Below are 25219 nucleotides of genomic sequence, written 5' to 3'. Positions count from 1 at the left end.
TTTCTCATTCTTTGATACCATGGGTAGTACATCACACTCCTTAGCTCCTGAAAGGCTGCTTCCCTCCTACCGGTGTGGATTTTCAGTATCTCATTCATTAGTCTGTTACAGATATTTAGACAGCACATGAATATAGAAGTAAGGTCTTCTCAAGGCAAGACAAAGCAGTATAAAAAAATACCAGCTAAGAGCCTCTCAGCATTTGAGTATCATCATTACGGATGCCTAAAATGGTTACAGCACAGCTTGTGGTGTTTTGCAACACAGCTCTGTCCAAGCACTGAATTAGAGGCAATCAAGACTTTACTTGTAGATTTTCTTGCCCAGGCTCTGGCGAGGTTTCAGCAGTTTCTTTGTGTCAGCGACAGAAGCGAAGCTTAAAGCAATACAGGGATCGTCCTGGCCATTCCGCTGCACCACAGCCTCCTTTTTTACATGAAAAAGGAAAGCTTTCCACCTGAAAGTTTTATTTGTTCACGCAGTTTCGCATTAGATTAAAATGGTGCAAACAGTCAGTTATCAACCTTTTCTTAAATGGGCAAAAATAGCATACCAGAACTTTTTAAGGATTCAGGTGGCTCATTTTCAAAGAACCCTGATTCTTCAGTCTACAGAGTGTTGGTTTGGGATTTGAAAGCAGAATTGAATTCTCTGGTCAGCTGCAAGCTCTCTCTAATCTCTGTCATTTCACCAGGCATCAATCTGTAGCGATATTTGATCCCTCACCTCCCATTTAAACCAGCAGGACTAAGATGCCTCAATATTTTTTGAGATACCAGGCCTTAGTCTCTTTGTGCTTCAGTTTCGCATCCATAATGTAGGAATAACAGTACTCCTGTCATGATACCCTGTTGAGATAAGTACATAGAAAATTGTGCAACACTTGGGCACAATGCAATCTTCCCATAAAAGTAAGAAATGTTATTTTTACAGTTGTTTTACTACACCAATCTGGCATTAAATCAACTGTTGAGCATTCAGCTGCATCCACCTTACCAGCCTGGAGCCTGGCCAGAGCTTGCTCAAGCCTTAGCTGACGCTGCTGGTCTCCTGGGTGGGTTAGAGGAGGCCTCTTTGTTACCATCTTCTACATACAACCGACACCAGCTGACATTTCTGAAAGTAATAATCCCTACCTGGTTTACATTCTCTGTTCTGGACATCTCAGCATTTGCACACATTTACTGCAAATCCCCCTCAGTGTGAAGCACCTGGCCTCACTGTCTGAAAAGCAAAGCTAATTGCAAAGTTAGTCACAGTGTTAAGTACAGCACTTAACTATATAATGCATTTAAGTCATTGCCCACATGCCTTTCTCACTGGCAACCACTGAAGATTAAGTGCTGAGTAATCACAACATGGTCAGGTCTGTATAAAATGCAGAAGGTAAACCCTCTGCCCCGATTCACGTAAGGTCTTTGACACCTCAAGCCTAATTCTTTCTAATTTTGCTCATAACAGATACCACTGACCTGTGTACAGAGGCCTATGCACGCAGTGATTCTTATATTTAGATTGGCCAAAGTACCAGCATTGGGAAATAAAACATGGCCAATAGAGTCTAACATGTAATTTGAAGCACAGTTACACGTTCTTTGCACAAGTCTCAAGGCAGTCCACACTGACCATTTATTGGCAGCTTAATATCTGGTGGCTAATTTCTCAAGCACTACAGAGCTTAGATATTTAAAGAAAAAAAATAATTATGAGAATAGGTTGAAAAGAAATGTTCACGAGAACTCCCTTCTAGTTCACCTAGTCAGATGAGGGACATAACCAAGCAGTAGCATCCTCACCATACTCAATATCTTGCACAAACAGCTTATTAGTAGTGGCTCATCGTGTGCTTAAGCGCAGCTGTGAACCGAAAGCAGGACTGCCGTCAGGGGCGAAACAGCTGTTGGGTACTTCAGGTCTTAGGAACAGGCGACTTGACATTAGATCAGTGCAGAATTCCAAAGCAGGATTTAAGAAGCTGAAACGCTCCAGTGACTTAACAAAAGTTTTTATACTTTACACTTTAAAAAGTTGGTTAGATAGAAGGTATCACTTTGAGGAATTCTGCAGAGGCAGTTGCCTCTGCAGCATCATTCCCAGAGGCAAAAGCAGCATACAACTTGCAGTCTGGTTAAAAAAATATAAATTACTCCTTGTTTGTCGCCACCACCAGGTACAAATACATATTTTATTTTATATTTGAAAGTACATACAACAGAAGTTTGCCAGGCAAAAAAGTTCTATTTATTATCACAAGACCTGTTAAGCTGGATCTCCAAAGGAAGCACAGCTTATGCCATCGTGCTGTCTGTCTGTAATTCCCCTTCCTCAAATAACTCCTGAATGTTTCAGTGCAACTGAATTAGAGAGATGAGCAGATGTTTGAAACATCCTATGTTCCCAGAGGTTTCAGAGGAGTTGGAGAGGGGTAGGTAGTCCATTTGTGCAGGGTGAGCTCAGCCTTAGCTCAGACAACAGAGAAGCTACAAAGGAGGTGACCCAACTTCACGCAGACAGGGCTCTCAGGAAGTACAAGACATCTCCCATCCTAAACACGAGGGACATCTGCATACAAAGACATAGTTTAAAGCAGCATGCAGTCTAGAACGCTCAGATTTTAATCTGCCCTCACTCTTCATTTTCTAACACTGCAATTTAGATAAAGTGCCCTCCCTATCTAGGGCCCACATCTTTAATAATTTCTATACAATAAAAGTATACTTTGTATATTCTTATCCGGTCTTTTAAACAGCAAGTTATTCCCGTTTTGCTTGCCAGCAGTCTTCCAGACCAGAACAGGATATTAGCAAAGACATAACGCAACACTTTTGTAAAAGCACTATCTATGTGCACATTCATATTCTCACGGCCACGGTGTTGTTATTTCTGCTAATACCGCACATTTCAGACACCAGCACAAGACCCAGAAATCAAAGTCTTCTGCAGGAGTTGGAAAACAGGTACTGCTTAAATACCATAAATGATCTCGAGAGACTTCCTCTGGCCAGAAAAAAGTGCTAATTGACACCAATTACTGTGGTTATTGCAGCGAGTAAAAGGCCGGGAGCATCACTAATTGCGCAGAGCTTCAGAGGAACTGACCACAGACGGACATCTCTCAGGCCAAAGCAGAAAGCCTGCATCACCGCACACGCTTTCTTCCTGAAGGCATATCATAAATCTTAAACTGAAACACATAAAAAAACTTTTTTTTTTTACAGATTAAAAAGGTGTCTGTAGAAGAAACATCTGTACACATCCATTCATCAGCTAGCCAGCTCCACAATACCAGCATCTGTATCATTTGCTTGTTTGCTTAAAATAACAATTTTGTAAATATTGCAAGAAGCGCTCCAAAAGACCCGGCCAGGCAAGCAGGAGCAGCACCAGCAGGAGCAGCACCAGCAGGAGCAGCACCAGCAGGAGCAGCACCAGCAGGAGCAGCACCAGCAGGAGCAGCACCAGCAGGAGCAGCACCAGCAGGAGCAGCACCAGCAGGAGCAGCACCAGCAGGAGCAGCACCAGCAGGAGCAGCACCAGCAGGAGCAGCACCAGCAGGAGCAGCACCAGCAGGAGCAGCACCAGCAGGAGCAGCACCAGCAGGAGCAGCACCAGCAGGAGCAGCACCAGCAGGAGGCCTGCCGCGCTCTCAGAACCCCCCGGACCCAGAGCCCAGGCAGCAGCGACCCGCGCCGCCAGCCGGGTGCCCGCAGTGAGCCCGCCTCAGGCGCCCCCCAGGCCGTGCCGTAAAGCGCCCCGGGACGCTGCCGGGGCCGCCGGGCTGCCCACCCCCGCCCCGCAGAAGCCCCCAGGTATTCACTCCCCACATCACCCCGCGCATCACCCCGCTACAGCTCTCCGGCAGCGCGGCATCGGCCGCCTCCCCCCGCCTCCCCAGGGCAGAGGCCCGGCAGCCGCCGCCCCTGCGGTAGCCGCGGGCGCACCGGGCCGCCACGGCAGGGGCTGGCGGGGAGGCCCGCGGGTGCCGGTGCCCCTTACCCCACTGGGGCGCGGCCGGGGGCGAGCCCGGGGGGCGGAGGCCGGCGGAGGGGCGCACGATCTGCTCACCTGTCGCGGAGGCGCCGCAGGAGCCCGCCGAGCCCCTGGCAGCAGGCCCGGGGGGGGGGCGGCGGCGGCCGGGCCCGGCCTGCTCATGCCGCGCTGTTTACGCCGGTGGCCAAAGCGACGGCTCCCGCCGTGCACCGCGCCGGCCCCGCCCCGGAAGCCCCTCCCCGCGCGCGCGGCTGTCCTCCGCAGTGCTGCGGCGCGGTCGGCGCTGGGGCGGGCCGGCAGCGGTGCGTATGCGGGTGTCTATAGGCACGATACGGACATACACAGCGCATAGGTGCGCACGTCCGTAGCAGGGAGGCACCTGCGGGACTGCGGCCCAGGGAGCTGTGCCCGTGCTCCGTCCCGCCGCCCTGACCGGGCCCTGCCGCTCGCTCAGTAAACCCCGAATTGGCCGGGGTCTGGGCAGCGGCCCCTCAGCGTTCCTCAGAGGCTGCCCCGGGGCCAGCCTTGAGGGCATTTGTATGCCTTTAGGGCCCTCTGAAGCCTTCAGTGGCTTAAAATATGTCGACTATGTGAGCGTTGCCAGTGCAGGAGACAGCAGGCACGCGTGTGAGGGCTGTAAGAGGTCTCCCCGCCATTGTGTTGGAAATCTGTGGCGTAACTTTGGGGGACTGTTGAGATTTTAAACATGCAATCCTAAATTATTGCTTCATCTGTTAATATAATGTTAATGTTAATAAATCTGTTAATTTAGGTATTACTACAGCAGTTAGGATGGCTGTGGTGCTCAGTCAATTCTCCGGACTGGTGCTGAGGAGAGCTGGGCCCCAGCCTGTTCAGTACCCTGGGGCAAGGCAGTAATCTCCAGAAAATGGGGTAAATGCAAGGCACCAAGACATTAACTCCAAAAATAATTGGGAGCTGACAAACAATTATGGTAAGCAGGGCCCCACTTGAATAGTTGGTTTTACTGAATTTCTTGTACGGTATGTTTTTCAGGAAAATAACCAAGAAAATGCAAATGGATTCTTTCCGTTTGTATAGAAATCAAATGTGTCAACAAAATTCCTGGTTCCTTCTCCTCTGAATTGCCACTTTGTCAAGCTGGCAGAGCTCTTTGATGTCCTGTCACCAAAATCCATTGGCCAGTGGAAAAAGCCTCACCTTCCCTGAGTGCTGGACCAGCTCTGACAGACCTTGCATTTACATCTCCAGCTGGCAAACGAAGCAGAGAGGAAACCCACAATTTTTTCATCTTCACATAAAAACTTAGGTCCCTTTGAAAGGAAGTTGCCAAATTAGTGCTTAAATTCCAGTGACCCCATGAAGTTCAAATACCATGAGAGTATTTGAATTAAGAAGAAATGCTACATCAATAGACAAAATTGTGGATGGCTGTGAAATGCTTAAGCATAATTAGAACAGCAATCAGTATACAATTAGCATGAGATCACCATCATAATTACCCTTCATTAGAACTTCTGTCCAACAACTGCCACATAAAAGCATCAGCTGTAGTTGCAAGGTAGTCATGGCATGGCTGAGGATGCGGCAGTAGCTGGGGGCTTCAGGGGCTCATCAGGACAAGCTTCTGGGTGCTGCTGCAAGGCGGCCCCATCCTGTGGGTCAGGGTTCTGCCACTGGGTTTCAGTGTCACGATCCAGCAGCATTCCTAGTGTTTTTCAGCACCCACAGTGTCAAACCCAGAGAAACCAAATTTGAATGTAAAGTAAAAAGCTTTGCTGAATTGATGTAGTGGTACTTAACAGTCCCCAAATTAGCTTCTGTCACTTGAATAACCATGGCTGCTGCCTGGCTTAGCCTTTGCATATCCGTGCTAAATAAATGGCTCAATAAGATATGGAAGGCTTTAGCTCATGTAAGAGCTTACCTACTCAAGAAAATACATATGCAAAGGATTTGCAGATTTGGGAGCCTTTTATTATTGAATTCACATAAAACACACTTGTGACGAAAGTCATACTGTTCTTCCTCACTCTGCTGTTTATTGAAAGCAAAGATGAGCTATGGAGACCTCCATCACGGTGCAACTTCACATCTTCGCAAGAACCAACAAGTGAGATCTGGGTCTGCACTTGCCTCAGTTTCCACAATTGGGCATGTTTTCCCCAGGTCTTGACTTTCTAACCGAGGTCCACCACAGCTTGCCCTTTCCTTAAAATATATGTAGGAGTGAAAAAATGGAGCTTTGGCGTCTCAGCTGTGAACATGATCCCCCCACCCTCCTTGAGATACTTGTAGTACTGAGACTTCTCCAGAGCCTTTGTATCAGCATGATGTTCCTGCTCAGTCATGGGAGCAGATAAAATGGAAATAAAAAGGTTTTCATGGTTAAATTGCTTCCCCCCCCCCGAAGGTCCCTCATAACAGCTCTCTTTACTAATATGTACGTCAAAATAAACAGTCTCCCCTTTGACACCAAGGTGAGGCACTAAAAACTTGTTATTTCAGAATGTCAGCCATGAAACGCGCTCTGTTGGGCTGACACATATATTGAATGCATCGCTGATTGTCAGTGAAGAAAGCTGTCAAAGGCTATATGGCGTTGGAACAAGAAAACACTTTCATATACGACAAATTTGTTATTTTTCAAAACAGGCAAAGAATCTGGCTTTCTTCAGCCTGTACCTGTGACATACCAGGTTTGGTTCTGGAAGACTACACTGCTTTTGAAAATATTTGTGCTTGCTAAAATAATATCAAAACTTTCAAACGCTTCTGGTACTATTTAAAATGACAAGCATACATTATATTTACATACTGGAAAACCTTATTCCCAAAGTAAGATTTCCAGGTTTCAGCTGAAAGGGGTTGATCTCCACCTGACAGCTCAGATTTGTAGGACTGCACAGTTTATTTGTCTCTCGTGCTGTTTCAGCCCCAGCAGATTTTCTTTTAATGGTGGTCCACAGTGGAACAAATGTGAGGAGCCGGGGTCCTGAGGGTGCTCACCTACCCATGACCAGTGCTGCCGCCTGGGAGAAGGTGGGCTGCTCCGCACCTCCCTGCCTGCCTCCCACAGCATCTCTTGCTCCAAATCCCTTACCTGGAGAAGCGGGCAAGGGCTGGCAGAGTCCTCTAACTGGGGAGGAGCTGGGAGGGAGCATCAGGGATCATGGTGACAAACTGAGAAAATTGTGGCAAAATGGTGCTGGCGGAGAAGAGAGGCCAGGAGGGGCTGGGGTAACTGCAGCAGGGGGTAGAGGTCTGTAATGCTGCCGGGGATGGTGCTAACCTGGCCTCACCAGTCCCAGTGCTGTGGCCAGTACAAAGGAGAAGAAAAAAAAAGTGGAAGGAAAGCAGAAGAAAAGCAGACAGGGTCAAACATTCTGATGTTTTATTAAAAAAAACCCAAACGCCCACAAAATAAGATGACTTTAGTGAGGGCCCCCCAATATGATTCCTGCTCTGTTCCTCTTGTCCCTCTACTCCTTGTCTCGGTGCTCACCCTCTGCGGTACCACAGCCCCAGGCCAGTGACATGATCCCGGCGTTGACACTTGATGGGCTCATAATTGACTCAAGAATAATCTTGTTACTCATATCCCTGATAACCAACATCAGTACCCCATCCCTGAAAGCCTACAAAGAGGAGTGTTTTGTTTGTGTTCTCCCTTCAGTACTTAACACTTCTTTTAGATTGTTTTAATTTAATTTTAATGTAATCTGATAAGAGCTGTAAAACTGTCAAAGAAATCTGTCTCCTTCTGTCTTATTAAATACACTTTGAATGAAATTATGCTTTTTTTCCCCCAATCGCTGCCAAACGAGAAAGTATCTCTTGATTCAAATGCAGGGATTGATGTGCACTAATCTTAACAGCTTTACACACTCTTTTTAATTTAGGGTGGAAACCATGTGTGCTTTTAGCATCCTGCTTTCCTCTGGAGATGTAACAGTACCCCGGAAGGTGCAGAATCCACCTCATTGTGATGAACATCTGGCCACACGGTGCTCACCTGCAGGAGAAAAAAGGGGTGAGAGGAAAAAGAAAGTGAAAAATAATACATCTTTGCAGGGGAAAAAAAAGGGGGCGAGGGACTGACGGTACCTGCCTCCAGAGACAGCTTGTGCTGCTCTCTTCCAGCGAAAGGCTGGGGTCCCAAGGTGTCACCCTGTGTCCCCACACTTTAGGACATTGCTGCCAGCACATCTACCATGGCTGGCAGGGCACCTTCCCCGCTGCGAGAGGGGCTGCTCCAGCCTGAAGCTCCATCTGCAGAAGGACCCGCTGTCTGCAGTGGGTGGTGAGGTGAATGGCAGGACTCGAAGGCACTGCCACGCTGAGAAAAACTAGAGGGAAAAATCTTGCATTTCTGCCTTTTTGACTATTGGGATCTTTCCGAAGATCTCTGCCACAGTTTTCTCTGCCCGATGCTTTTTCTTCCCAGGTGCTACAGATCATCTGCCTCACCCTTGGCCTTACCCCAGCCCTTGACTACATCTGTCAGAAATCGCTGTCAAGGGGTTGGCTGGTTTTCCTGAGCGACAGATCTATGCACTGTCTGTACCTGCTGCAGCCTGTTTGCCACAGCCTCTGATCTAAAGCCAGAAAATGGAGGGGATGCTGCTTGGTCCCAGAAAGGTAGGAAACTCTTTATATAAGGCAGAAATTGCCTGTGTCCTCATGTAGAGTGCCTGGGACAAAGCCTCCCCCCCCCCCAGCCTCTGCATAACCACCCCACTCGCACTGTTGCTGTAATGGTAACGATGAGCTTTTACAGATTAAGAGCCCTCTCTGATTTTAGCTGATTTTCACTTAACGTGAGAAAATACAAATATTGCTTGACATCTGGATTAGAGTAAACCAAATCATATATTCAAAAGCATGAAAGAGAAATCACTGGTTGAAAACAAAAGGGGCGATTAGCTGCGAGTACCAATGTACACAGCAGACAGAAGCATAAGATACGAGAGAGCCTGAACATTTCATTGCCACCATTTTGCTATTTCTGCCCAAACACGGCAGGATGGGGTTTGTGCGTGGTTCCTCTGAAAAGGGATTTCCAGAAACATAGCCTGTGATGTGCTGAAGAGAGTTTTTTTTCCTCTCTGCGCTTATTTGATTTCTGAGAGTGACCGTACATTTAGCTTGCCTACAAGTCAGAACAGAACTGAATAAATTTTCTTCTCTCTCTCTCTTTTTTTTTTTTTTTTTTTCAATTAGATTCATAATACATGCCCTGGTAGCTATGTAAAAGACATAAAAAAAATTTACATAATGCCCATAAGTCTTTTTGTTAATGAATCAAGTCCCAAATGAAGAGCACTAATAATGTATTAGTAATCAAAGAGCAAATAACACCAGTGAACATATCTCAGCAGAGCAGTTGTGTGGATCCATTTCCGACTGTCAGTGTCAATGCACGGAAATAGTAATTAACATGTTGAATTTAATGTTTAAATTTTAATAAATTTAAATGTAATAAAATGCTTTTATTAAATGTTACAGTTCCTTGAAACCTATTATTACTCGTTTCTGATGCATAAATAGAAAATACATTGTCTTACTGAAGAAGGTATTTTCTGCTGTCGACAGGACAGGTGAAATGAGTTCCTCCAGCAAGAACTTGTTAACACAGAAGCCAACGATAATGGCTGATTGAATAAAAACCTTAAGAACGCAACTACAGCATTTAAAACTATATAATATTTATTAAGAACGTAAGGGCCTTATCCAAAGCCTATTGACATAATTGAAAAGTCTCTAGTAATGTCATTGTCAAGTAATTTTGAATTAATACTGGAGAATTTAGATACAAGCACACGCCATTGTTTACAACTCCACATTGTTAATGAGCAACAGAAATGCCATGGCACGGGGAGGGAACCAGTTTAAAGCCTGTGTGCCGGGAAGCATCCCTCTTCTCCAGCCGTCTCTAAGGACTTGTGGAGTCTCCTACACAGCATGTGAGGCTCTAAGACCAGAAGGGATCAGGTGTGACCCGACTCAGGCTCTTCCAAGGCCAAGGATCTGGAGAGGATGCCTGGGAGAATTCAGGTCACTCTGCTTTCACAATAATTCAGAGTCACTTCTGTTTCTAAGATGGAGACACTAGGAATTAACCACCCTCCATCTAAGTGTCTGCTGTTTGAAGAGGAAAGAGGAGATTGATGGTGTTGAGCTTCCCCATCCCTGAAGGAATGAGAACTGAATTTTGGTTTTCTGAGATGTGAGGCAAGTGTCTGAGTTTGAACTAGACCACTCGCAGCCAACCATCAAAAGGCTCAATTCCTGTCTTCTCCGAACTCATCCACACCTTACGTTCTGGAGTGTCCCATACAACCAACCACTGCTTCCATTTCTGCTGCTTAGTCGGAAAGAGTTCTGCTGTGTTTCTGAGCAGGAAAGACTATTTTGTGCTATTTTGGATCATTATGGAATGCCTCTCTCAGGCCTGCAGAAACCAAAAAGAAAGCAGGAAGAAGCCTTCCTTCACAAACACGTAGCCCAAATCAATCTCACAGCTGCCCGCTTAGGTCTGGCAGCAGGCAGCATTCCTCTGCCACGCAGGCTGCAGCTTGACCCAGGTGCCATAGCCCAGCATGAGGCAGAGCCAGCCGCACACTGCAGACCACGACCACCGAGAGTTCAGCTTCATTACAAATCGTGGGATGGAGAACATCCATCGTGGGGCTCGAATCTGCCAGATAACTCTCCAAACAAATGAACGACACGGTGCGCCTGAGCATCTCGCTGCCCGCTCTGCACCCGCAGCGTGCAGCCGTATGTTCACAACACCACAGAGCGCCTGCAAAGTGGAGACTTTGCGCCCAAACATTTTCCTAGGCACAAAAGTGCCCTACCTCGCCTTCAACGTGTGGTCTTTTGCACCGAGTCAAGATTCAAGAGGGTGCCATTTTTTTGCCAGGATCCTCCTTCAGGAGGCCATGTCATTCCCAGCTCCCCATCCACCGTCCATTCCCCATCTCCAACAGGTAAGGCAGGAGCACAACCACGGGTTGGCCAGTCAACTCCGTCTCTCTTGATCTTAACCCTTGCTGCTGCTTTGAAGGACAGAGACGTCTCAGGCTCTTCCATTAGTATTTTAACAAATGAGTGGATTAATCTCACGTACTGACTGAAATACTGGAAAAGATTTTCTTCTACAGGTCACAAAAAATTAAAGGGAAAATATGAAATAACTGGGAAATTGTTTTAACTGAATTAGATAATGTTTTCCTTTTAGCACCACATTTTATAGTGATCTGTTTTGAAGAGTTACTTTCCGCATTGGCAGGGACAAGGCATTTAGACAAGGTAAAAAGCCTGGAAGATCCAAACCCCCAGACTCAAAGGGAGAGTGTCTGGCCTATTGTCTATTTTGATTAATGAAGCCTTTTGCATAGTGAGTTAATGTTATGTTTACTAAGCAGGGAATACTGCTGTGCAGCAGAAGCATCAGAAGTATGAATAATATTCAATATGATAACTACATCAATAAGCTAATCTACGTGTTACTGGATTCTGCTCAAAAAATGCCTCAAATGGTATTTGTTTATTTCCTAATTGTCAGCCACTTTGATGCACTTGTCATCAGGTTCAACAAGTGCTCCAAGCTACAAGGGTTTGAAATGAAGCGAAGCACTTGGGCAAGCCTTGCAGTTCAGGGCTTTTTTGGACGAGGGAAATAAGATCCGAGGACTGTCCCTAACTGACGGCACAGGTAGCGAGGTGCTGCTCTGTAGACAGACACTGACAAACACTGAGTCTCTTGAGAATACCTCACCAACTTAAACCAAAATATTTAAAACCTGTTAAAGGTGTTAATATTTCAGCCCGAGTGTTTGCAAGTCATTGGCCACTCTTTAAAACAAAAGCGAGCAAATCGGCATACATGGAAAATAAATGCGCCTCCCTGAACTAGAATTAGATGTAAACCTGAACTAATTCCCAGCCACTGTTTGGCTGCTGTCTCCATTTTATTTTTACTTCTGTCTGAGGTTTGGAGCTGAGCGTCTGGACACTGTGAAGGGCCAGAGAGGCTGTCTTGTTTTTCAGCAAGCACTGTCTGCGGAGTGAGACCAGATTTCACCTGGGGCAGTAAATATATGCTGCTTCTCCGAGTTCTCCATTTCATTGAAATCCAGTTTTGAGTGGACAGGGGTTTTTTCACTTCCTGTCCCAGAGCACACAGTTTTTCTGTGATTTATTAAGCATTTTCCCACCTGTTTTGTACAGAAGATTGTTCTGTGATGAATGAAAGGATCCATTTGTATAAACTGTTCATTCATTTAAGAAGCAGGAAAACAAGCATAAGACTATGAAATTAATTAAACTGTGTCTGCTCAGAGCTCGGCATCACTGGGCCCAGCCCTCTGCGCTCCATTTAGTGTATGCAACAGTAAATAATTGCACTGAACATAAAAAGGAACCTGAAGCAGAAGCTGGCAAAAAGGCTTGAGGAGACAGAAAATATTCTGACAGCGCATTTAGATAGTGCTTGAACATTCATTTCAGCTCTACTTTCGAGGAAACACTTGTGTCAGTTAGGCATGCAGGTGGGATCTGCGAGCAGCAACGGTCTGGACTGACTTACAGGCTTAAGGTCAAAAATGTTTCGACAGTTTGCAGATGCACGTACCACGAAGAACCTCTCCAGAGCGCAGGATGGTGGCCCGGAGGTGCTCTGCTTCCATCAGGAGAGGGCCAGACCCCGGGGACAGATGCTAACAGACCTGAGCATCCGAACGTGGCCCTAAGCATTCGCCTCCAGCTGCCCCCCCGTTGCACAGCACCAGCGTGCCTTCAGGTGCCACACAGCCCACCCCGAGCAGCACAACTGCAACCATCCAGTAAACTTTTTAACGAGCAAGCCTTTATTCTTGCTCAATTAAAACACTCCCCTCGCTTTTTTTTTTTTTTTTTTTTTCGAAAGTGCATTTATTTGCTGCACCCCGAAGCACCCAAGGACGCACTGCCAGCCTGCCCGGCGACGGCCTGAGCGCCCAAGCCTTTAATAGCAATTAAATAAGCAGCAATTAGCCAAAGGCCAGAGCGAAATCTGGGCTGGCCGCACCCCCCCGGGCCACAGCGAGCCCCCCGCCGCTAGCCTGGGCGAAGTGGCTTAAAAAGAAAGAGAAAAACCCAGGAAAAAAGCAAACCGCCCAGCTCCGCGCAAGAAACCGAAGGGAAATCTCTTCACCCGGGAGGCGACGCGGATCGTTTTCGGGAGCCGCTGGAAGACCCCGCCTCGCCACTCGGCTCTGGGGGTTGCAGCCAGCAGCTGCTCGACCCCTGCTCTCGCCACGGCGACTCCCGACGAGGGGCGACCCGCCGGCAGGCGTGGGTGCCCCGGGGCGGCCCGGGCTCGGGGAGCTGCGGCGGCGTGAGGGGCGCAGGTAGGTCCCGCTCCTTTGCCTCTGCTCCCTGCTTGCCGCCTCCCTTTCCCTCTCTTTCCCCCCCGTCGTTTTCCTCCAGTGATTTAAATCTGGCGATTTTATCACCCCGACAGCGCGGCCGCGTAACGGCCAGCGACAGGGACGCTCGCTCCCGGTCAGAAATCAGGCGGCGGCGGCGGCCCGGGGGGTTGAGCGCTGCCGAGCACCGCGCCCCTCGGGGCTCATCCCGCTGCTTCCCGGCGTTCGGCCCGAGCGGGGCCGGCGGTGGCCGCCAAGGGCTAAAGGCAGCGGCTCAGGCGGCCCCGGGGCTGGCCGGAGGCTGCCGTGTGGCGCGGGGCTGCGGGCTCGGGTGGTGGGAGGGCGGCGGCGGGTCGGAGCCCCCCGAAGGCTGCTCCGTGGGGGGAGCGCGCCGAGAGGCTGGGCTCTGGCGGTACCAGCCCGCTGGTACCCGGCTGCCCCGGTAGAAGGGGCTGGATTCCTTCCCCCCGCCCCGCCCGAGGGGCCGCGGCCGCAGCCAGGCGGGTAGGGAGATCGCGGCTACCGGCTCCGCAGCCCCCGAGCCCCCTCCCGAGCGGCCCGGCGCGGGGAGGGGCTGGGGCAGCGCCGTGTTCCCCCCGCCGAGCCCCCCGGGCAGGCTCCGGCCGCGCTCCTTACCTGGCTCCGGCCGCTCCGCAGCGAGACCCGCCGGCGAGGGGCCCGCCCGCGGCCGGGCGCTGGGCAGGCGGCGGTCGCGCTTCCCTGGAGCCCTCCTGCGGGGGCGACGGGGAGCGAGCGCTGGGGATGCGCCCCCCGCCCGCTTTGGCCTCGGGACCCCCTTCCCCTCCATCCCTCCCTGCCTGCGCCGGCCGGGAGACCCCGTCCTTCCTCCCCGTATCGATTTCAGCCCGACGCTGATCGCATTTAGGCCAGGATTGGGGTATAATGGAAATATCATCAGGAGACAATTACCTTTTCACAGCATTCACTTCTCCTCCCAGACACTGTTATTTGAGAAATAGGATCATTTGATTTCATATTGCACTAAATAACACCCAGCCATCTCAAATTGCCAGCTTCTTAAAAGCCACCCATTGGAATAAATTGCAGAGCGACTCTTTTGGCTCTGGTTTTTTTTTTTTTTTTTTTTTTTTTCCTCCTTCCCCTCTTCCCTCCTCTCCTCTTCGCCGCAGAGCGGCGGGCCGGGGCGCCCGGGCAGGCTGCGCTCCACGAAGTGCCGGCTCGTTCATAGGCGCCTGAGCCGCTCAGCCCGACCTACGCGGGTTTTACTCGTGTTTTTCTCCCCCACCGCCCCCCGCCTTTTTTTTTTTTTTTTTTCCTCCCCCCCCCTTAAAGCCAGCTTTTCCCCCATCCCCGCCTGGGTCCCGCGGCTGCCAAGGTGCGATGTGCCTTTAAGGCTATCAGTGCGCGCTCGCTAATCTGGTCATCACAGGCTTCATTATATCGGTATTAATGTCATCCGCGGATTACTAATTAGATTTGCGGGATAAATGAAATTACCCGAGTGGGCTGCGTGGGAGGGGGAGCGGAGTCTCCCAGCGCTTCCCGGGATTTACGGAGGGGGAAAAAAAATCGTGTGGGGAAAAAAAATATCCTTTTATTTCCCCTCCTTTTTACTTGCCCCCCCGGCCAGGCCGCCCCGAGCCCCCCATCCCCGCGGCGGGGCTGCACTCGCGTCCTAATCGTGTTCTCCTCCGGCAGACACTAATCAAGTAATTTCCCAATCCCAGCCCCATCAAATTGCTCTTTAGCTGTTGAACTGTGGAGTTTTGCTCCTCTTTTCTCATGCTAATCAAGCCCATTCAGCATCTCTCTGTGAGGCTATTTGTAGTGGAATAAATCTCCTTGTTTGCCTGCTGCATGATTAATTGATATTGTTGTATGGCTTTTGTTTGGGCTGCGGGAGAGCTGAAAGGCAGTGCATATTGGATGTGACGAAAGGAGCTTGAAACATCATTTCGCTGCTGAGGTCTTTCAGAGGTCGAGGGATAGACCGATCGCATTATTCATCCTATTTATTTATCCTTATTAGAAAATATGATGAAAGAATAAGGCCCAGAGTCTTTTTTTAAACATTGACTAAACAGCGCATACACAACCCCAATTAAAAAAAGTGCCCAAGATGAGGCCTTTTCTCCATATTAGAAAAATAGCTCTTTTTAACGAGGACCAATTAAATCGTACTTCATTTTACCTGGGATCTCACAATAGACTTGACAACAAATTGCCTTTCTTCTTCACTGTTAATTACCGGCAGAATCAGCCGCGCTCGCAGCGCCGTGCGCCCCTCCCCGGCTCACCCGTCCGAAGCCCCCGGCAGCCGGAGAGCGGGGCCCCGGCTGCCCCCCCGCTCCCCCCCGCGGGCAGCGCAGGCTGCAGCCATCGCCCAGCCCGGCCCCGCGGCGCGGTGGCCGCCAGAGTCGGGCCCCTCCGGCTCCAGCCCGAGGAGCCCAGCCTGGCCCTGGCCTCCGTTCCCAGGCCTCCCCCCCGCCCCCCCGCTGTGTTAAAAACTGCGGCCGGACTCCCAGAGGACGGCACTGCAACCGGGAGATTCAATTACATAGTCCCGGTCCTTTGCTTCTCCCACAAATGGCTTTTTCCCTCCCCCAAATATTTCCAAGTTCCTTTTCAGAAAGGAGGGGGGGGAATAATAAAAAAAAAAAAAAAAGGAAACAAAAACCACAAACTGAAGAACAACAGGAAAAAAAGAAGGGGGGGGGAAGAAAAGAAAGAAACTGTTCTCCTTTCTTTTCCCTGTATGCAGGGTAATTGATAGGCTCTATCAGAGGTCAGGATTTGCATAAGAATTAAGAGCAGTAAATTAATTTAATATTCAATGCACATCTCCAATTATTCCTGCAGACCTTTGTCTCCACGGCTGGCAGAGAGAAGGTTCAGCTGCTCTTCAACCAAACAACATCTGTGCAGTTAATAATTTGATAAACAGCTCATACAAATAGTTTCTGAATTATCTGCCAACCCAATGACTATTCAGTTTTGAAACACTTGGCAAGGTCTGCAACGTGCGGTCGGGGCTTTGTAGCCTTGTTCCAGTGATTTAGCCGCCCGGGCAGACATTTTCCCTCCTTATCTCTTAAATATAATCAGCTACTTGCAACAAATAACCATCAATAACAATATGTAAAATAAGTAATTACCAGTAATTAATAAAAGCTTCCCCCCCCAGCCCCCATTGCAGATGAGGTGCAGGGGTGCCAGCGCGCGGGGCGGGCTGCAGCTCACCGGGCTGGGGGATTCCCACGTCCCCAGCAAACAGCCCGGTGGGGGCCGGGCATGCCACAGGGCTGGGGGTCTCACCCCGACTCGGGGGGGCTGGCTCTTCATCTCTAGCTGACCCGCATAAGGCTGCCCAGTGAGCGTGGGTGCCCACGCAAATGAGAGCCGGAGAGCTCTCGCTGTGTCTTGGCAGGGGCCCCTTCCCTCCGTGCGGGATTTACAGCCCCCGGCTCCTTCCTTTCCTACACAACAACCTGGCAAAGGGACAGGTTTTTCTGGGAGCCCTGGCTGTCCCCCTGCCCGGGTCTCAAAGGAGGAATGGGTGATTTAGCAGGTGGCTCTGCTAAATCCAAATTCCAGCCTAAGGAGGGCATCTTGATTTTCCCCCGTTGATTTCCAGGGGAAATCCAATCTTACAAAATTGACGTGTCTCCATCCATCCCAGTGCGGAGTAGACGTACGGCTCCATGTAGGCCAACCACCGCACCTTCCGATACAACCCGCGATGATGACTCGCATCGCTGCAATAGCTCTCAACTCGCCTGATTTATTTTTAAATGCATGCATTTAATGCACAACCGAGAACAGTAACTATAGGGGTAATACCCAAAGGCTCCACTCTCCATGGCGTCATCGAGATGATAACCTTGCGCAGGCACGGGATAGCCCTCCCTAATTTCCTCTTCGGCGTGGCTTGTACTTTTGGTGTTGCTTCTGGTACCTACTGATAAATGTGAGTGAATACATGGAGAAGGATTTACACGGATACTGGGAACCCACTTGTAGCGAGCTCGGATCCAGTGAAACCTCGTGGCTAATGAAGATGAATGGAGAGGCTGATTTGTTCCAGTGTGTTGCAGCCCGCTGCCCTCCTTGGCAGCGGGAGCAGAGCGGACTGAGGAGTGGGTGCCGGCCACCCGGCAGGGTCCTTCCTGCCCCACCGCCCATCTTTTAAACAACCTGACTTCCCCACGCAGCAGCCGCCCTGCATTTCAGATTGCTATTGCAGCACCTGTGTTCACGGGGCTAAACTGAGTGCACAGAACAGTTCCTTTTTCTGGTCGATAGAACTGTTTAGGTTGGAAATGACCTTTAAGACCATCACGTTCAACTGTCAGCCCAGCACTGCCAAGGCCACCGCTGAACCATGTCCCCAAGCACTGCGCCTACACCTCCTGGGACAGCCTGTGCCAGTGCCTGGCCACAATGTTTCTGCGATGGCAACTACGTCATAGCTTTCCTGCTGCACAGTGGCTCCCAGCTCCTGTGTGTTGCCCGTGCCTTGCGCATTGCTGTGGATGCACTTCAGTTGGGCTGTTGATCCCACCACCTTTCTGGAGGAGAAACCCCGATTCCTACATGACCATTCTCAGGCACTTCCATGGTTTCTAACACATCAATAACCCCTGAGTCTTTGCTGCCACATGGATCTCCATCCCCTGCCTCCGCTGGGATGGCGTGCTGACAGACCTCGCTAGCACACCTCGTGAGCACACCATCCCTCAAACGCTGGCGTGCTGCCCCCGGGCTTATCTCTAGTGAGCCTGGTTTTACTCCTTCCCCCCTTCAAATCTAGTTTAGCACTGCTAGCTCCAGCCCAAAGACCCTTGTCCCCCTGTGAGACAGGCACACCCCATCTGTCGCCAGCAGCCCTGCTGCTGTGACCAACCCATGATCAAAAAACTCCCAAATTCTGCCCATGACAGCGCAACAGAAGTGCTCAAAGCCACTGAAAACCACACCGAAGTTCTGAGTAGGCTTGATGAGAAGTGCTAGGCTCAGTGCCCTTCCACCGTAATGAGGGTGCCCAGCACGGACCTTTCAGCACTGCAGACATTCCCCAGCGCAGAGGCTGTGCTGGGACGGTGCTGCGAGGCCACCGCGCCAGGGGAGCGCGGCAGTTCGAGCTGGGTGCTTACCGCTCAAAACCCAGCTGTGTTCTTCCAAGGTGCATTCGCTCGGGGAAGAGCTGCCCTTCACGCACCTTGCGGGTGTGCTTCTTGGCCGTGCGCTGATGAAGGGGATCAACTCCTGGGGTGGATCACAGGGAGCACGTTTCCAGCTCATGCTCCAGGATTTTTTCGTAGGGTGAGACACTGCGGGACACAGCCAGGGAATGTGGTTTCCAGACCTCTCCTCAGAGCTGCATATAATCACATTTGCCAGATAAGTAACTGACCTCATCCTTTGTCCCTGCCCTGGCCTGTATGTCCAATTACTCTGCTGGAGTGCAATGAGAAGGAAAATTAAATTTACACACTGGGTGCCATTAACAAACCCAGCGGACACCTCATTTTTGTGTTAACGAGCCTCCTGGTGAAGCCACCAAGGAAAGGGTAGCACTGTGGCATCTCCTGGTGTTGTTCACCTTCTCCCCGGCCCCGAGGGAAGCCCTGTCCGGCCACCAGCGTCGCAGCACCCAGTCCCACAACCAGCGCCATGCTGCCTGCCCTGAGCGCCTGGCGGGTGCTGCCTGCGTGGCACGGGCTCCTGGCAGCGATGCGCCGCAAGGAGAACTCTGAATGGCGGGCTGTTTTTCAAGTCCCTTGCTGTCTGAAGGAGCTGCAGCTGGCTGGCGGGCACGGGAACATTAGGAGAGGACATGCCAAAGGATGGAAACCCGCCTCAGCAGAGCCAGGGAAGAGCCAGCAGCCTCAGATAGCTCCGCTCGCCATCACACGCTGCTGCCTGACTGCCTTGAGTCGCTGCGCACCGCTGGTTCTTACAAGCCCTTGTCTGTGTTTGTATCCCGTGGTTTTGGCAGCAGTGGGGTACCGGGGAGACGCCGAAACCAACCTGAGCGCTGCAGGAGGCACTGCTGAGCTTCCACGGGGCAAAAAACTGCTGAGGGTGGGACATGGGGGGCTGCAAACTCGCCGGTTCAGACCCCGCAGGAGGCGTTGGTGAGCAAGTGCAGCAGGGAAATGGCCCCAGCTGGGCAGCGCTAGGATTCCCGCAGCACCCACGGGCACGCTCGATTTTGGCGTGACCTTAAATTACAGACGTGAGAGTTCCCCTGGTGATGCCACTGCGTCTCACTTCCTTCAGGCACTGAGCATCACTCCAAAATTAATAAAAAGTTGATTTTAAACAGATTATGAAGTTCTTCAGGCTAAAGGAAAGGTTAATGCTCCTCTCCATAGTCATGCAACTTTCATGGCTTTGCTGTCATAAAGAGGAGTTGATTTTTCTCTTCCTTTTAAAGAGAAAATTTACATGATGAATAGGAGGCCAGAAATAATGACATAAACAGAAAAGAAAGGATCAAGTGCCAAATTTGGACAGATGTCTGGGGCTTGATAAACCGTTGCAGGCTTATCCCAGCATGACTAACACGGGGCTGCAGGCGCCACTGGCTGGTTGTGCGGGACAGGCCGAACAGTGAGCGACCCCGCGCCTCACCCGGGGGGCAGATCCCAGCACTGTGCCATGCTGAGCGGCGGCGGTCGCAGACTCAGTTCCTGCTGATGGGCAACCCACACTGGGGCACGGCGTTACCTGGCTGCGGCACGGGACTCAGCAGCATCGCAGCAGCAGAAACCCCAAAGCTCACCATGGTGGATCAGCCCTTTAAATATGCAACACCTGCAGCTTCAGGGCTGCTCAGACCCAGAGATTTGCTACTAAATGGACGCTTTTCTCCTTTCCAAAATTCAGATTCAGATCAATGCTCTGTGCCGTCTCCAGAGCCTAAGCTGTTCTGACTGAGACTGCGTTTTGCCCCACTGCTAATTAAAAAACCACACGCAAGCCCAGTTTGTAGTTTGGAAGCTAAATGGACGGCTTTAAGAAATTCAATCCCCCTTCTACAGCCCCCAAACCCGAGGGCTCTGTGTTGTAAGGAAGGAACTGGACCCCCAGCTGCTTTCTGTCGCCCCAGCAAGGGGCATCCCCCAGCTCCTCATCCACTTCTGAGGGCACGGGGAGGGGTTTAAGGCAGCCTTGGGCCTGGCTTGGTGCTTTTTATAATCAGGAAGATGCAATTCTGGTTTTTGAGAGTCAGGACGCTGGACACCCTGCCTCTTTGCTGCTGTCGGTTCACTCCTGAAGATTTTAAGCCCCTTTGGTCCCTCAATTTAACCACAGCAAGAGGATTTCAACACTAACACTTTCCAAGCGGTGTTAGGCAACTTAATGTTTGCAGAGCTTTGAGGAGACAGCACTACACGTGCATAAATTTTGTCTTATTCCAGCCAGGCCACAGAACCCATGGAAATCCCCGCACTGCTGCTGCATCAGCCAGATCCGTGGCTGCATGGGTGCATCACCTCTGCACGAAGCTGCCTTCAGCATCTCAGGGGTGAGACACCCCGGGCACCCAGAGCCAGAGGACGCAGTGATGTTCAGGCTCCAGGAGCACAATGGGCCCCAGCTCCTCCAGAAACGCCTCTGAGAGGCACCAACACGCTGCCAGCCCCGGCACATCCTCCCGGCTTAAGATAATCGAGCAGAAACCAGTTTTGCTCTGCTGGTCAAACACGCTCCATCACAACTCTTGTACCATAGCTAATTCAAATAGCAAATACTTCTAAAGAAAACCATCGGTAGGCTGTGGATATAAAATAAACAAGCCCCCAAACAGCTTCAGGTGATGCCAGTTGGTTGTTTTTTGGGGGGGTTTGTTGTTTGGGAGGTTTTTTTGTTTGTTTATTTGTTTTGTGGTTTGTCGGTCTTTCCACCCCACCCCCACCCACCCCCAAAAGCAGTATTCATACCCTGGAAAGTTGGGCTAAGATGCTGCAGCATCGCGACACACTGTGGGATAAGATACCGTGGGGACACACTGTCTCTCACTTGCACAAGTCCATCACTCTGCACCAGACCACAAAACCAAAATCAGCATAAGGTCACTGTGGGCCTGGTTCATGCTCGGGAGAGCGTCCCCAGGCTGGCAAACACCCAGCAGCTCTTCTGCATAGCTTCGAGTTCGCTTCAAGTATTTCCCCTGAACAGAGACAGATTTTAAGCCCTATCCCAGGTGTCAGAGCTCTGCCCGCTCCCGGTCCTGCAGAGTGCCCCTGCACCCGCACGTGCACACGAGCCCCTTCACGTTTGCTGCTGCTTGCAGGTGGAAATCACACGTCAAGAAAAATCATCTGCACCAGGGGAGAGGGGCAGCTACCGCACGCCGCCAGCCTCTGCCCTGTGAGTGACCGGGGCTGGGGGTGCAGGAAGAGACGGGCAGCACCTCTCCAGTGCCACACGGAACGCTGAGCAGCGGTGCGGGGCCAGTGCTGTGAGCGGTGCTGCTGGCACTGCCTGCCGTCCGCACACCCGTCCGTGCCATCACCAACGGCTGCTGGTGACCTGCAGTGGCAAAAGGCACACCAAGCCCATGCCGATGGGGGCACATAAGCCGCTCTCTCAGTGCCACTTTTTGGAGCAATCTCTCTTTACAGACTAGCTAATCGAGTTGTGCTGCCACTCTTTTTTTATTGAGCCATAGAAGTGTCTGTAATGAGAGATTAAAATAGTAGTCGTGCCCTGTGATTTATTTTTGAAATTCTTGTGTCTACGTGCGTGTAAACTACACCACGTCACCCGGCTGCAGACCGAGGATAAATAATGCATTGCAATATATTAAGCGAATGAGAATGCAAACCACAGAAAAATATGTAGAAGAGGAAAATGCATTTGCTGGGTGGTAAGTTATTGGACCTTTAAAGGCAGGGAAGGGAGAGGCTGGGGAGGAGGGGGGGTTTGCTCCTGCCTTCCCTCCCGCAAATAAATCACCAGCCTCGCAGTACTCGCGCCTGAATAAAATATGACAGGTCTCTCTCGCAGGGCCGGCACGCGGCTCTGTAACAAGTCGCACCGCTCGCCATGCATACTGACTGCAAATTGCGTGGGTTATCAGACGCCGCCATAAAAAAAACAACCCTCTTCCCCCAACTGATTATGAACCTCATGCATAGCAAATGACAGAGCAATAACGCTCGTGTTGCCTGCAGCGGAGGTAAAAAAAAAAATAAAATATTTACAGACTGACAGGCTAATGGACACTTTCCCAAAGAGCGGTTAGAAAGAAGTAGTAAATGGGCCCGTGCTGATGCAGGGCAGCGGGCCCGGTCAGGGATCAAGACACACAGCACCATATCGGATAACACATAATTGGCAGGTCACATCCAAATGAGTGTAGTCATGCATCATCCGGAAGGCTTTTGCTGGTTATAAAGACACTTGTAAACAATTCAGCCGCTGAACATGGCAATAATATGTTGATCCGGCATGTAATGAGGTGTTCCTGGAATCAATAAACTAGTCATGAAGAGCAGGGAGCAAGGTCAGCGCCTGCCTTTTTGATGACCTTTCCTGGCTGGTAAGGACATCATATACTCTGAAGAGGACTTTTCTCATATTGCAGAAGGCGCCGAGTGTCAGAACTTCCATTCGCAGCAAGCAAATGAACAGCCGGGCTCTGCATGCTAATGAAGTCCAGGCTATTTTCCACCTTTTCATCTGCACATTATGCTCTTGACTTTGGAGAAGGTGGGAATTAGGTTGGACCCTCGTGTCAGACTGCCTGATGGCTCAGCTCCGGAAAACTGGTAATTGAAGCTGATGACTGATGCGGAGGAGGCCTGAATTTGGAAATAAACAGTTTCAAGCACTGCATGTCATTTCTAGAGAGACTGCTGAGTGAATGGAAATGAGCTCTGTTTCTCCAATCTAATGCAGTTTCTCAGCAGGAAAAACACCGTCTTTGAGACAACAATGCCAGTCATTAAGATTTAAATGTTCTGGCGATAATGTAAGGAATCGCACCTGCCTTCGCAAACAGCACTTATGGAAATGCTGCCCCACGCCACGGTCTGCATTTCATCTCCAGCCCCCCTGGCACCGGTCCTGGAGGGGTCGGGAGGCTGCAGACACCGGTGGGCGGAGGGCACGTGTGGTGCTCTGCTGTTGCTAGCCGGGTCAAAACGCAGGAAAAAATATCGGTGACGCGGAAAGTGTGGTTTTGAAGAATCCGTAACTAAAAACAATGCTTACCACACTGCATCTGCACCGTTTAATTGCTCATCCCGAGTGCATTTAGCAGAAAGCCCGCTGGCCTCGTCCTCCACCACTGCTCACTGAGGTGGCCTTAATTCACGTCAGCCCAGCCGCCAGCCCTGGAAAGGTAAAAAAAGAGTTTCTAGACAAGGCACTTAAAGGCCGATATTTTCAGATGTGAATGTGAACACTCTGCCAGCCTAGCTGCTGGGAAATAACATTTAAAATATTGTGAGTCCCTTCAAAATCCCACCTGGTGCTGCGAAGCTGAGCAGAGCCACTTGTTTGCTGGGGCAGAGGCAGCTCAGCAGCCCTGCGGCAGTTTTAGGGCTGTGGGGACATGGCCATCAGCTAACGATCCGTTATCTAAGGCACGCTAGCAATGCCCTGCATGGGTCTGAATAAGCAGCTAGCCATCCTGCTGCTGCCAGAGGAGGCATATTTTGGGTCTCACGCTGAGAAGTGGAGACTCTTGCCTACAGCCCGTTCTGGCTGACCAGGGAAGCGGCAGAGGATGCTTCAGCGCACACCGCTCCCATTCGACACTGCTGCAAAGCCCTTATGTCCACCTGTCTAGAATGGTTCACGCACAACATGGAAAATAAAGGCTATTTGTGCTTTGAATGTTCTTTTTTTTTTAATATATATTGTGGTGGTTTCTTTCAAACCCACGTGCTACCCCAGCAGCTGATAGCTCAGTCCCCGTTGCAGGCTCCCCCCAGGCGCGGGCAGGACGGGGACCCGCAGGCTCCCTGACTCTCCAACAGCGGCATGCCGAGAGGCGGTGTAAGGTGGGGTGTGCTGCAGGCAGGGGCTCCCCAAAACCCACTCAGCACCCTGTCCAGAGCCCACTGCGCTCAGTGCTCCCCTGCATCCTCACCAGGGCAGCCACTTCCCACTCCCTGAAACTGCTGCCCGCTGCCAAAAGCTGTCGTCTTCCCCCTCGGAGGTGGCTGCATCTCAGGAGTGGGTCTGTTTGTATAATAGTTTGCAACCCCTCAACATGAAAGGATATAGAAGGATGCAAGTTATTATTATGAAAATGAACCAAGCAACAGACAAAAATATTCAGAAGATGTAATCTGCCATCCCTACAATGCACTCGCGGAGAAGAGCACTTGGCAGACAGAAGAGTAGTCGTCAGATACATTGCCTTTTGTTAAATTGCTTTTGCTCTGACAGTGCCTTTTAAAACCACATGCAATCTTAATGTAAAATACCTCATACCTAAAGGTATAGGGCCCAGTGCTGGTCTGCAGTTTGGGATTTGTCCAAAGCAATTCACTGGCTTAATACCACTATTCCTCATTTTAATCACACGACAAACATGGGAGGCTGAATTCTGCTTGCAAGTAACCATGGACCTGATCCAAACATCACTAAAAATCAATTGAGCAAAGGTTTATTTCTTTAAAGAAGTGAAGCCAGCCTGCCACCCCACTTTCTTCCAAACCTTTGTCATCGTCAGCAGGTACGAAAGGGTCTCAGTCAGCTTTGCCATGCAAGATGGGGGGGAAATTCAGCCTTTTGATTTTTTCATAGTTTTAGCAAATGGTTCAAAGTAAGGAGTTGCTACATGCGGTAGTGTGAGAAACTATTGCATTTTTATTTTCCAAAGA

General features: G+C 50.3%; 1 protein-coding gene and 2 long non-coding RNA genes across 9 annotated transcripts in view; all 3 read right to left on the bottom strand.

Moving 5' to 3' along the window:
* Nucleotides 1-4205, bottom strand: part of KIZ (kizuna centrosomal protein) — a 51144-nt gene extending 46939 nt beyond the window's left edge. For 5 of the 7 annotated variants that reach the window (XR_005830332.1, XM_040611561.1, XM_040611562.1 and 2 more), the window contains exon 1: nt 4066-4173. Coding sequence is in view for 2 of the 7 variants with exons in the window: in XM_040611564.1 (XP_040467498.1) it covers nt 4066-4152 (87 nt within the window). In the remaining 5 variants the exon portion in view is untranslated. Of the gene's footprint in view, nt 1-4065 lie in introns of all 7 variants that reach the window. The other 2 variants (XM_040611564.1, XM_040611565.1) reach the window with 1 other exon arrangement.
* Nucleotides 4206-7352: 3147 nt separating this feature from the next.
* Nucleotides 7353-14647, bottom strand: LOC121096157. Its single transcript, XR_005830363.1, has 2 exons — nt 14025-14647; nt 7353-7987 (listed from the first exon to the last, which is right to left on the bottom strand). It is a non-coding gene; the product is annotated as an uncharacterized LOC121096157 (long non-coding RNA).
* A 7569-nt stretch (nt 14648-22216) lies between these two features.
* LOC121096158 overlaps nt 22217-25219 on the bottom strand; it is a 91008-nt gene continuing 88005 nt past the window's right edge. Inside the window, exons 3-4 of the long non-coding RNA XR_005830364.1 lie at nt 23598-23719; nt 22217-23185 (exon numbers count right to left, since the gene is read on the bottom strand). This is a non-coding gene — a long non-coding RNA (uncharacterized LOC121096158). The remainder of the gene's footprint in view (nt 23186-23597; nt 23720-25219) is intronic.

The sequence above is a fragment of the Falco naumanni genome, chromosome 12, assembly GCF_017639655.2.
Source record: "Falco naumanni isolate bFalNau1 chromosome 12, bFalNau1.pat, whole genome shotgun sequence".
In the NCBI taxonomy this organism is placed as follows: Eukaryota; Metazoa; Chordata; class Aves; order Falconiformes; family Falconidae; genus Falco; species Falco naumanni.
Note: the sequence above shows the minus strand (reverse complement) of the source record. Positions and strands in the feature narration are given on the sequence as shown.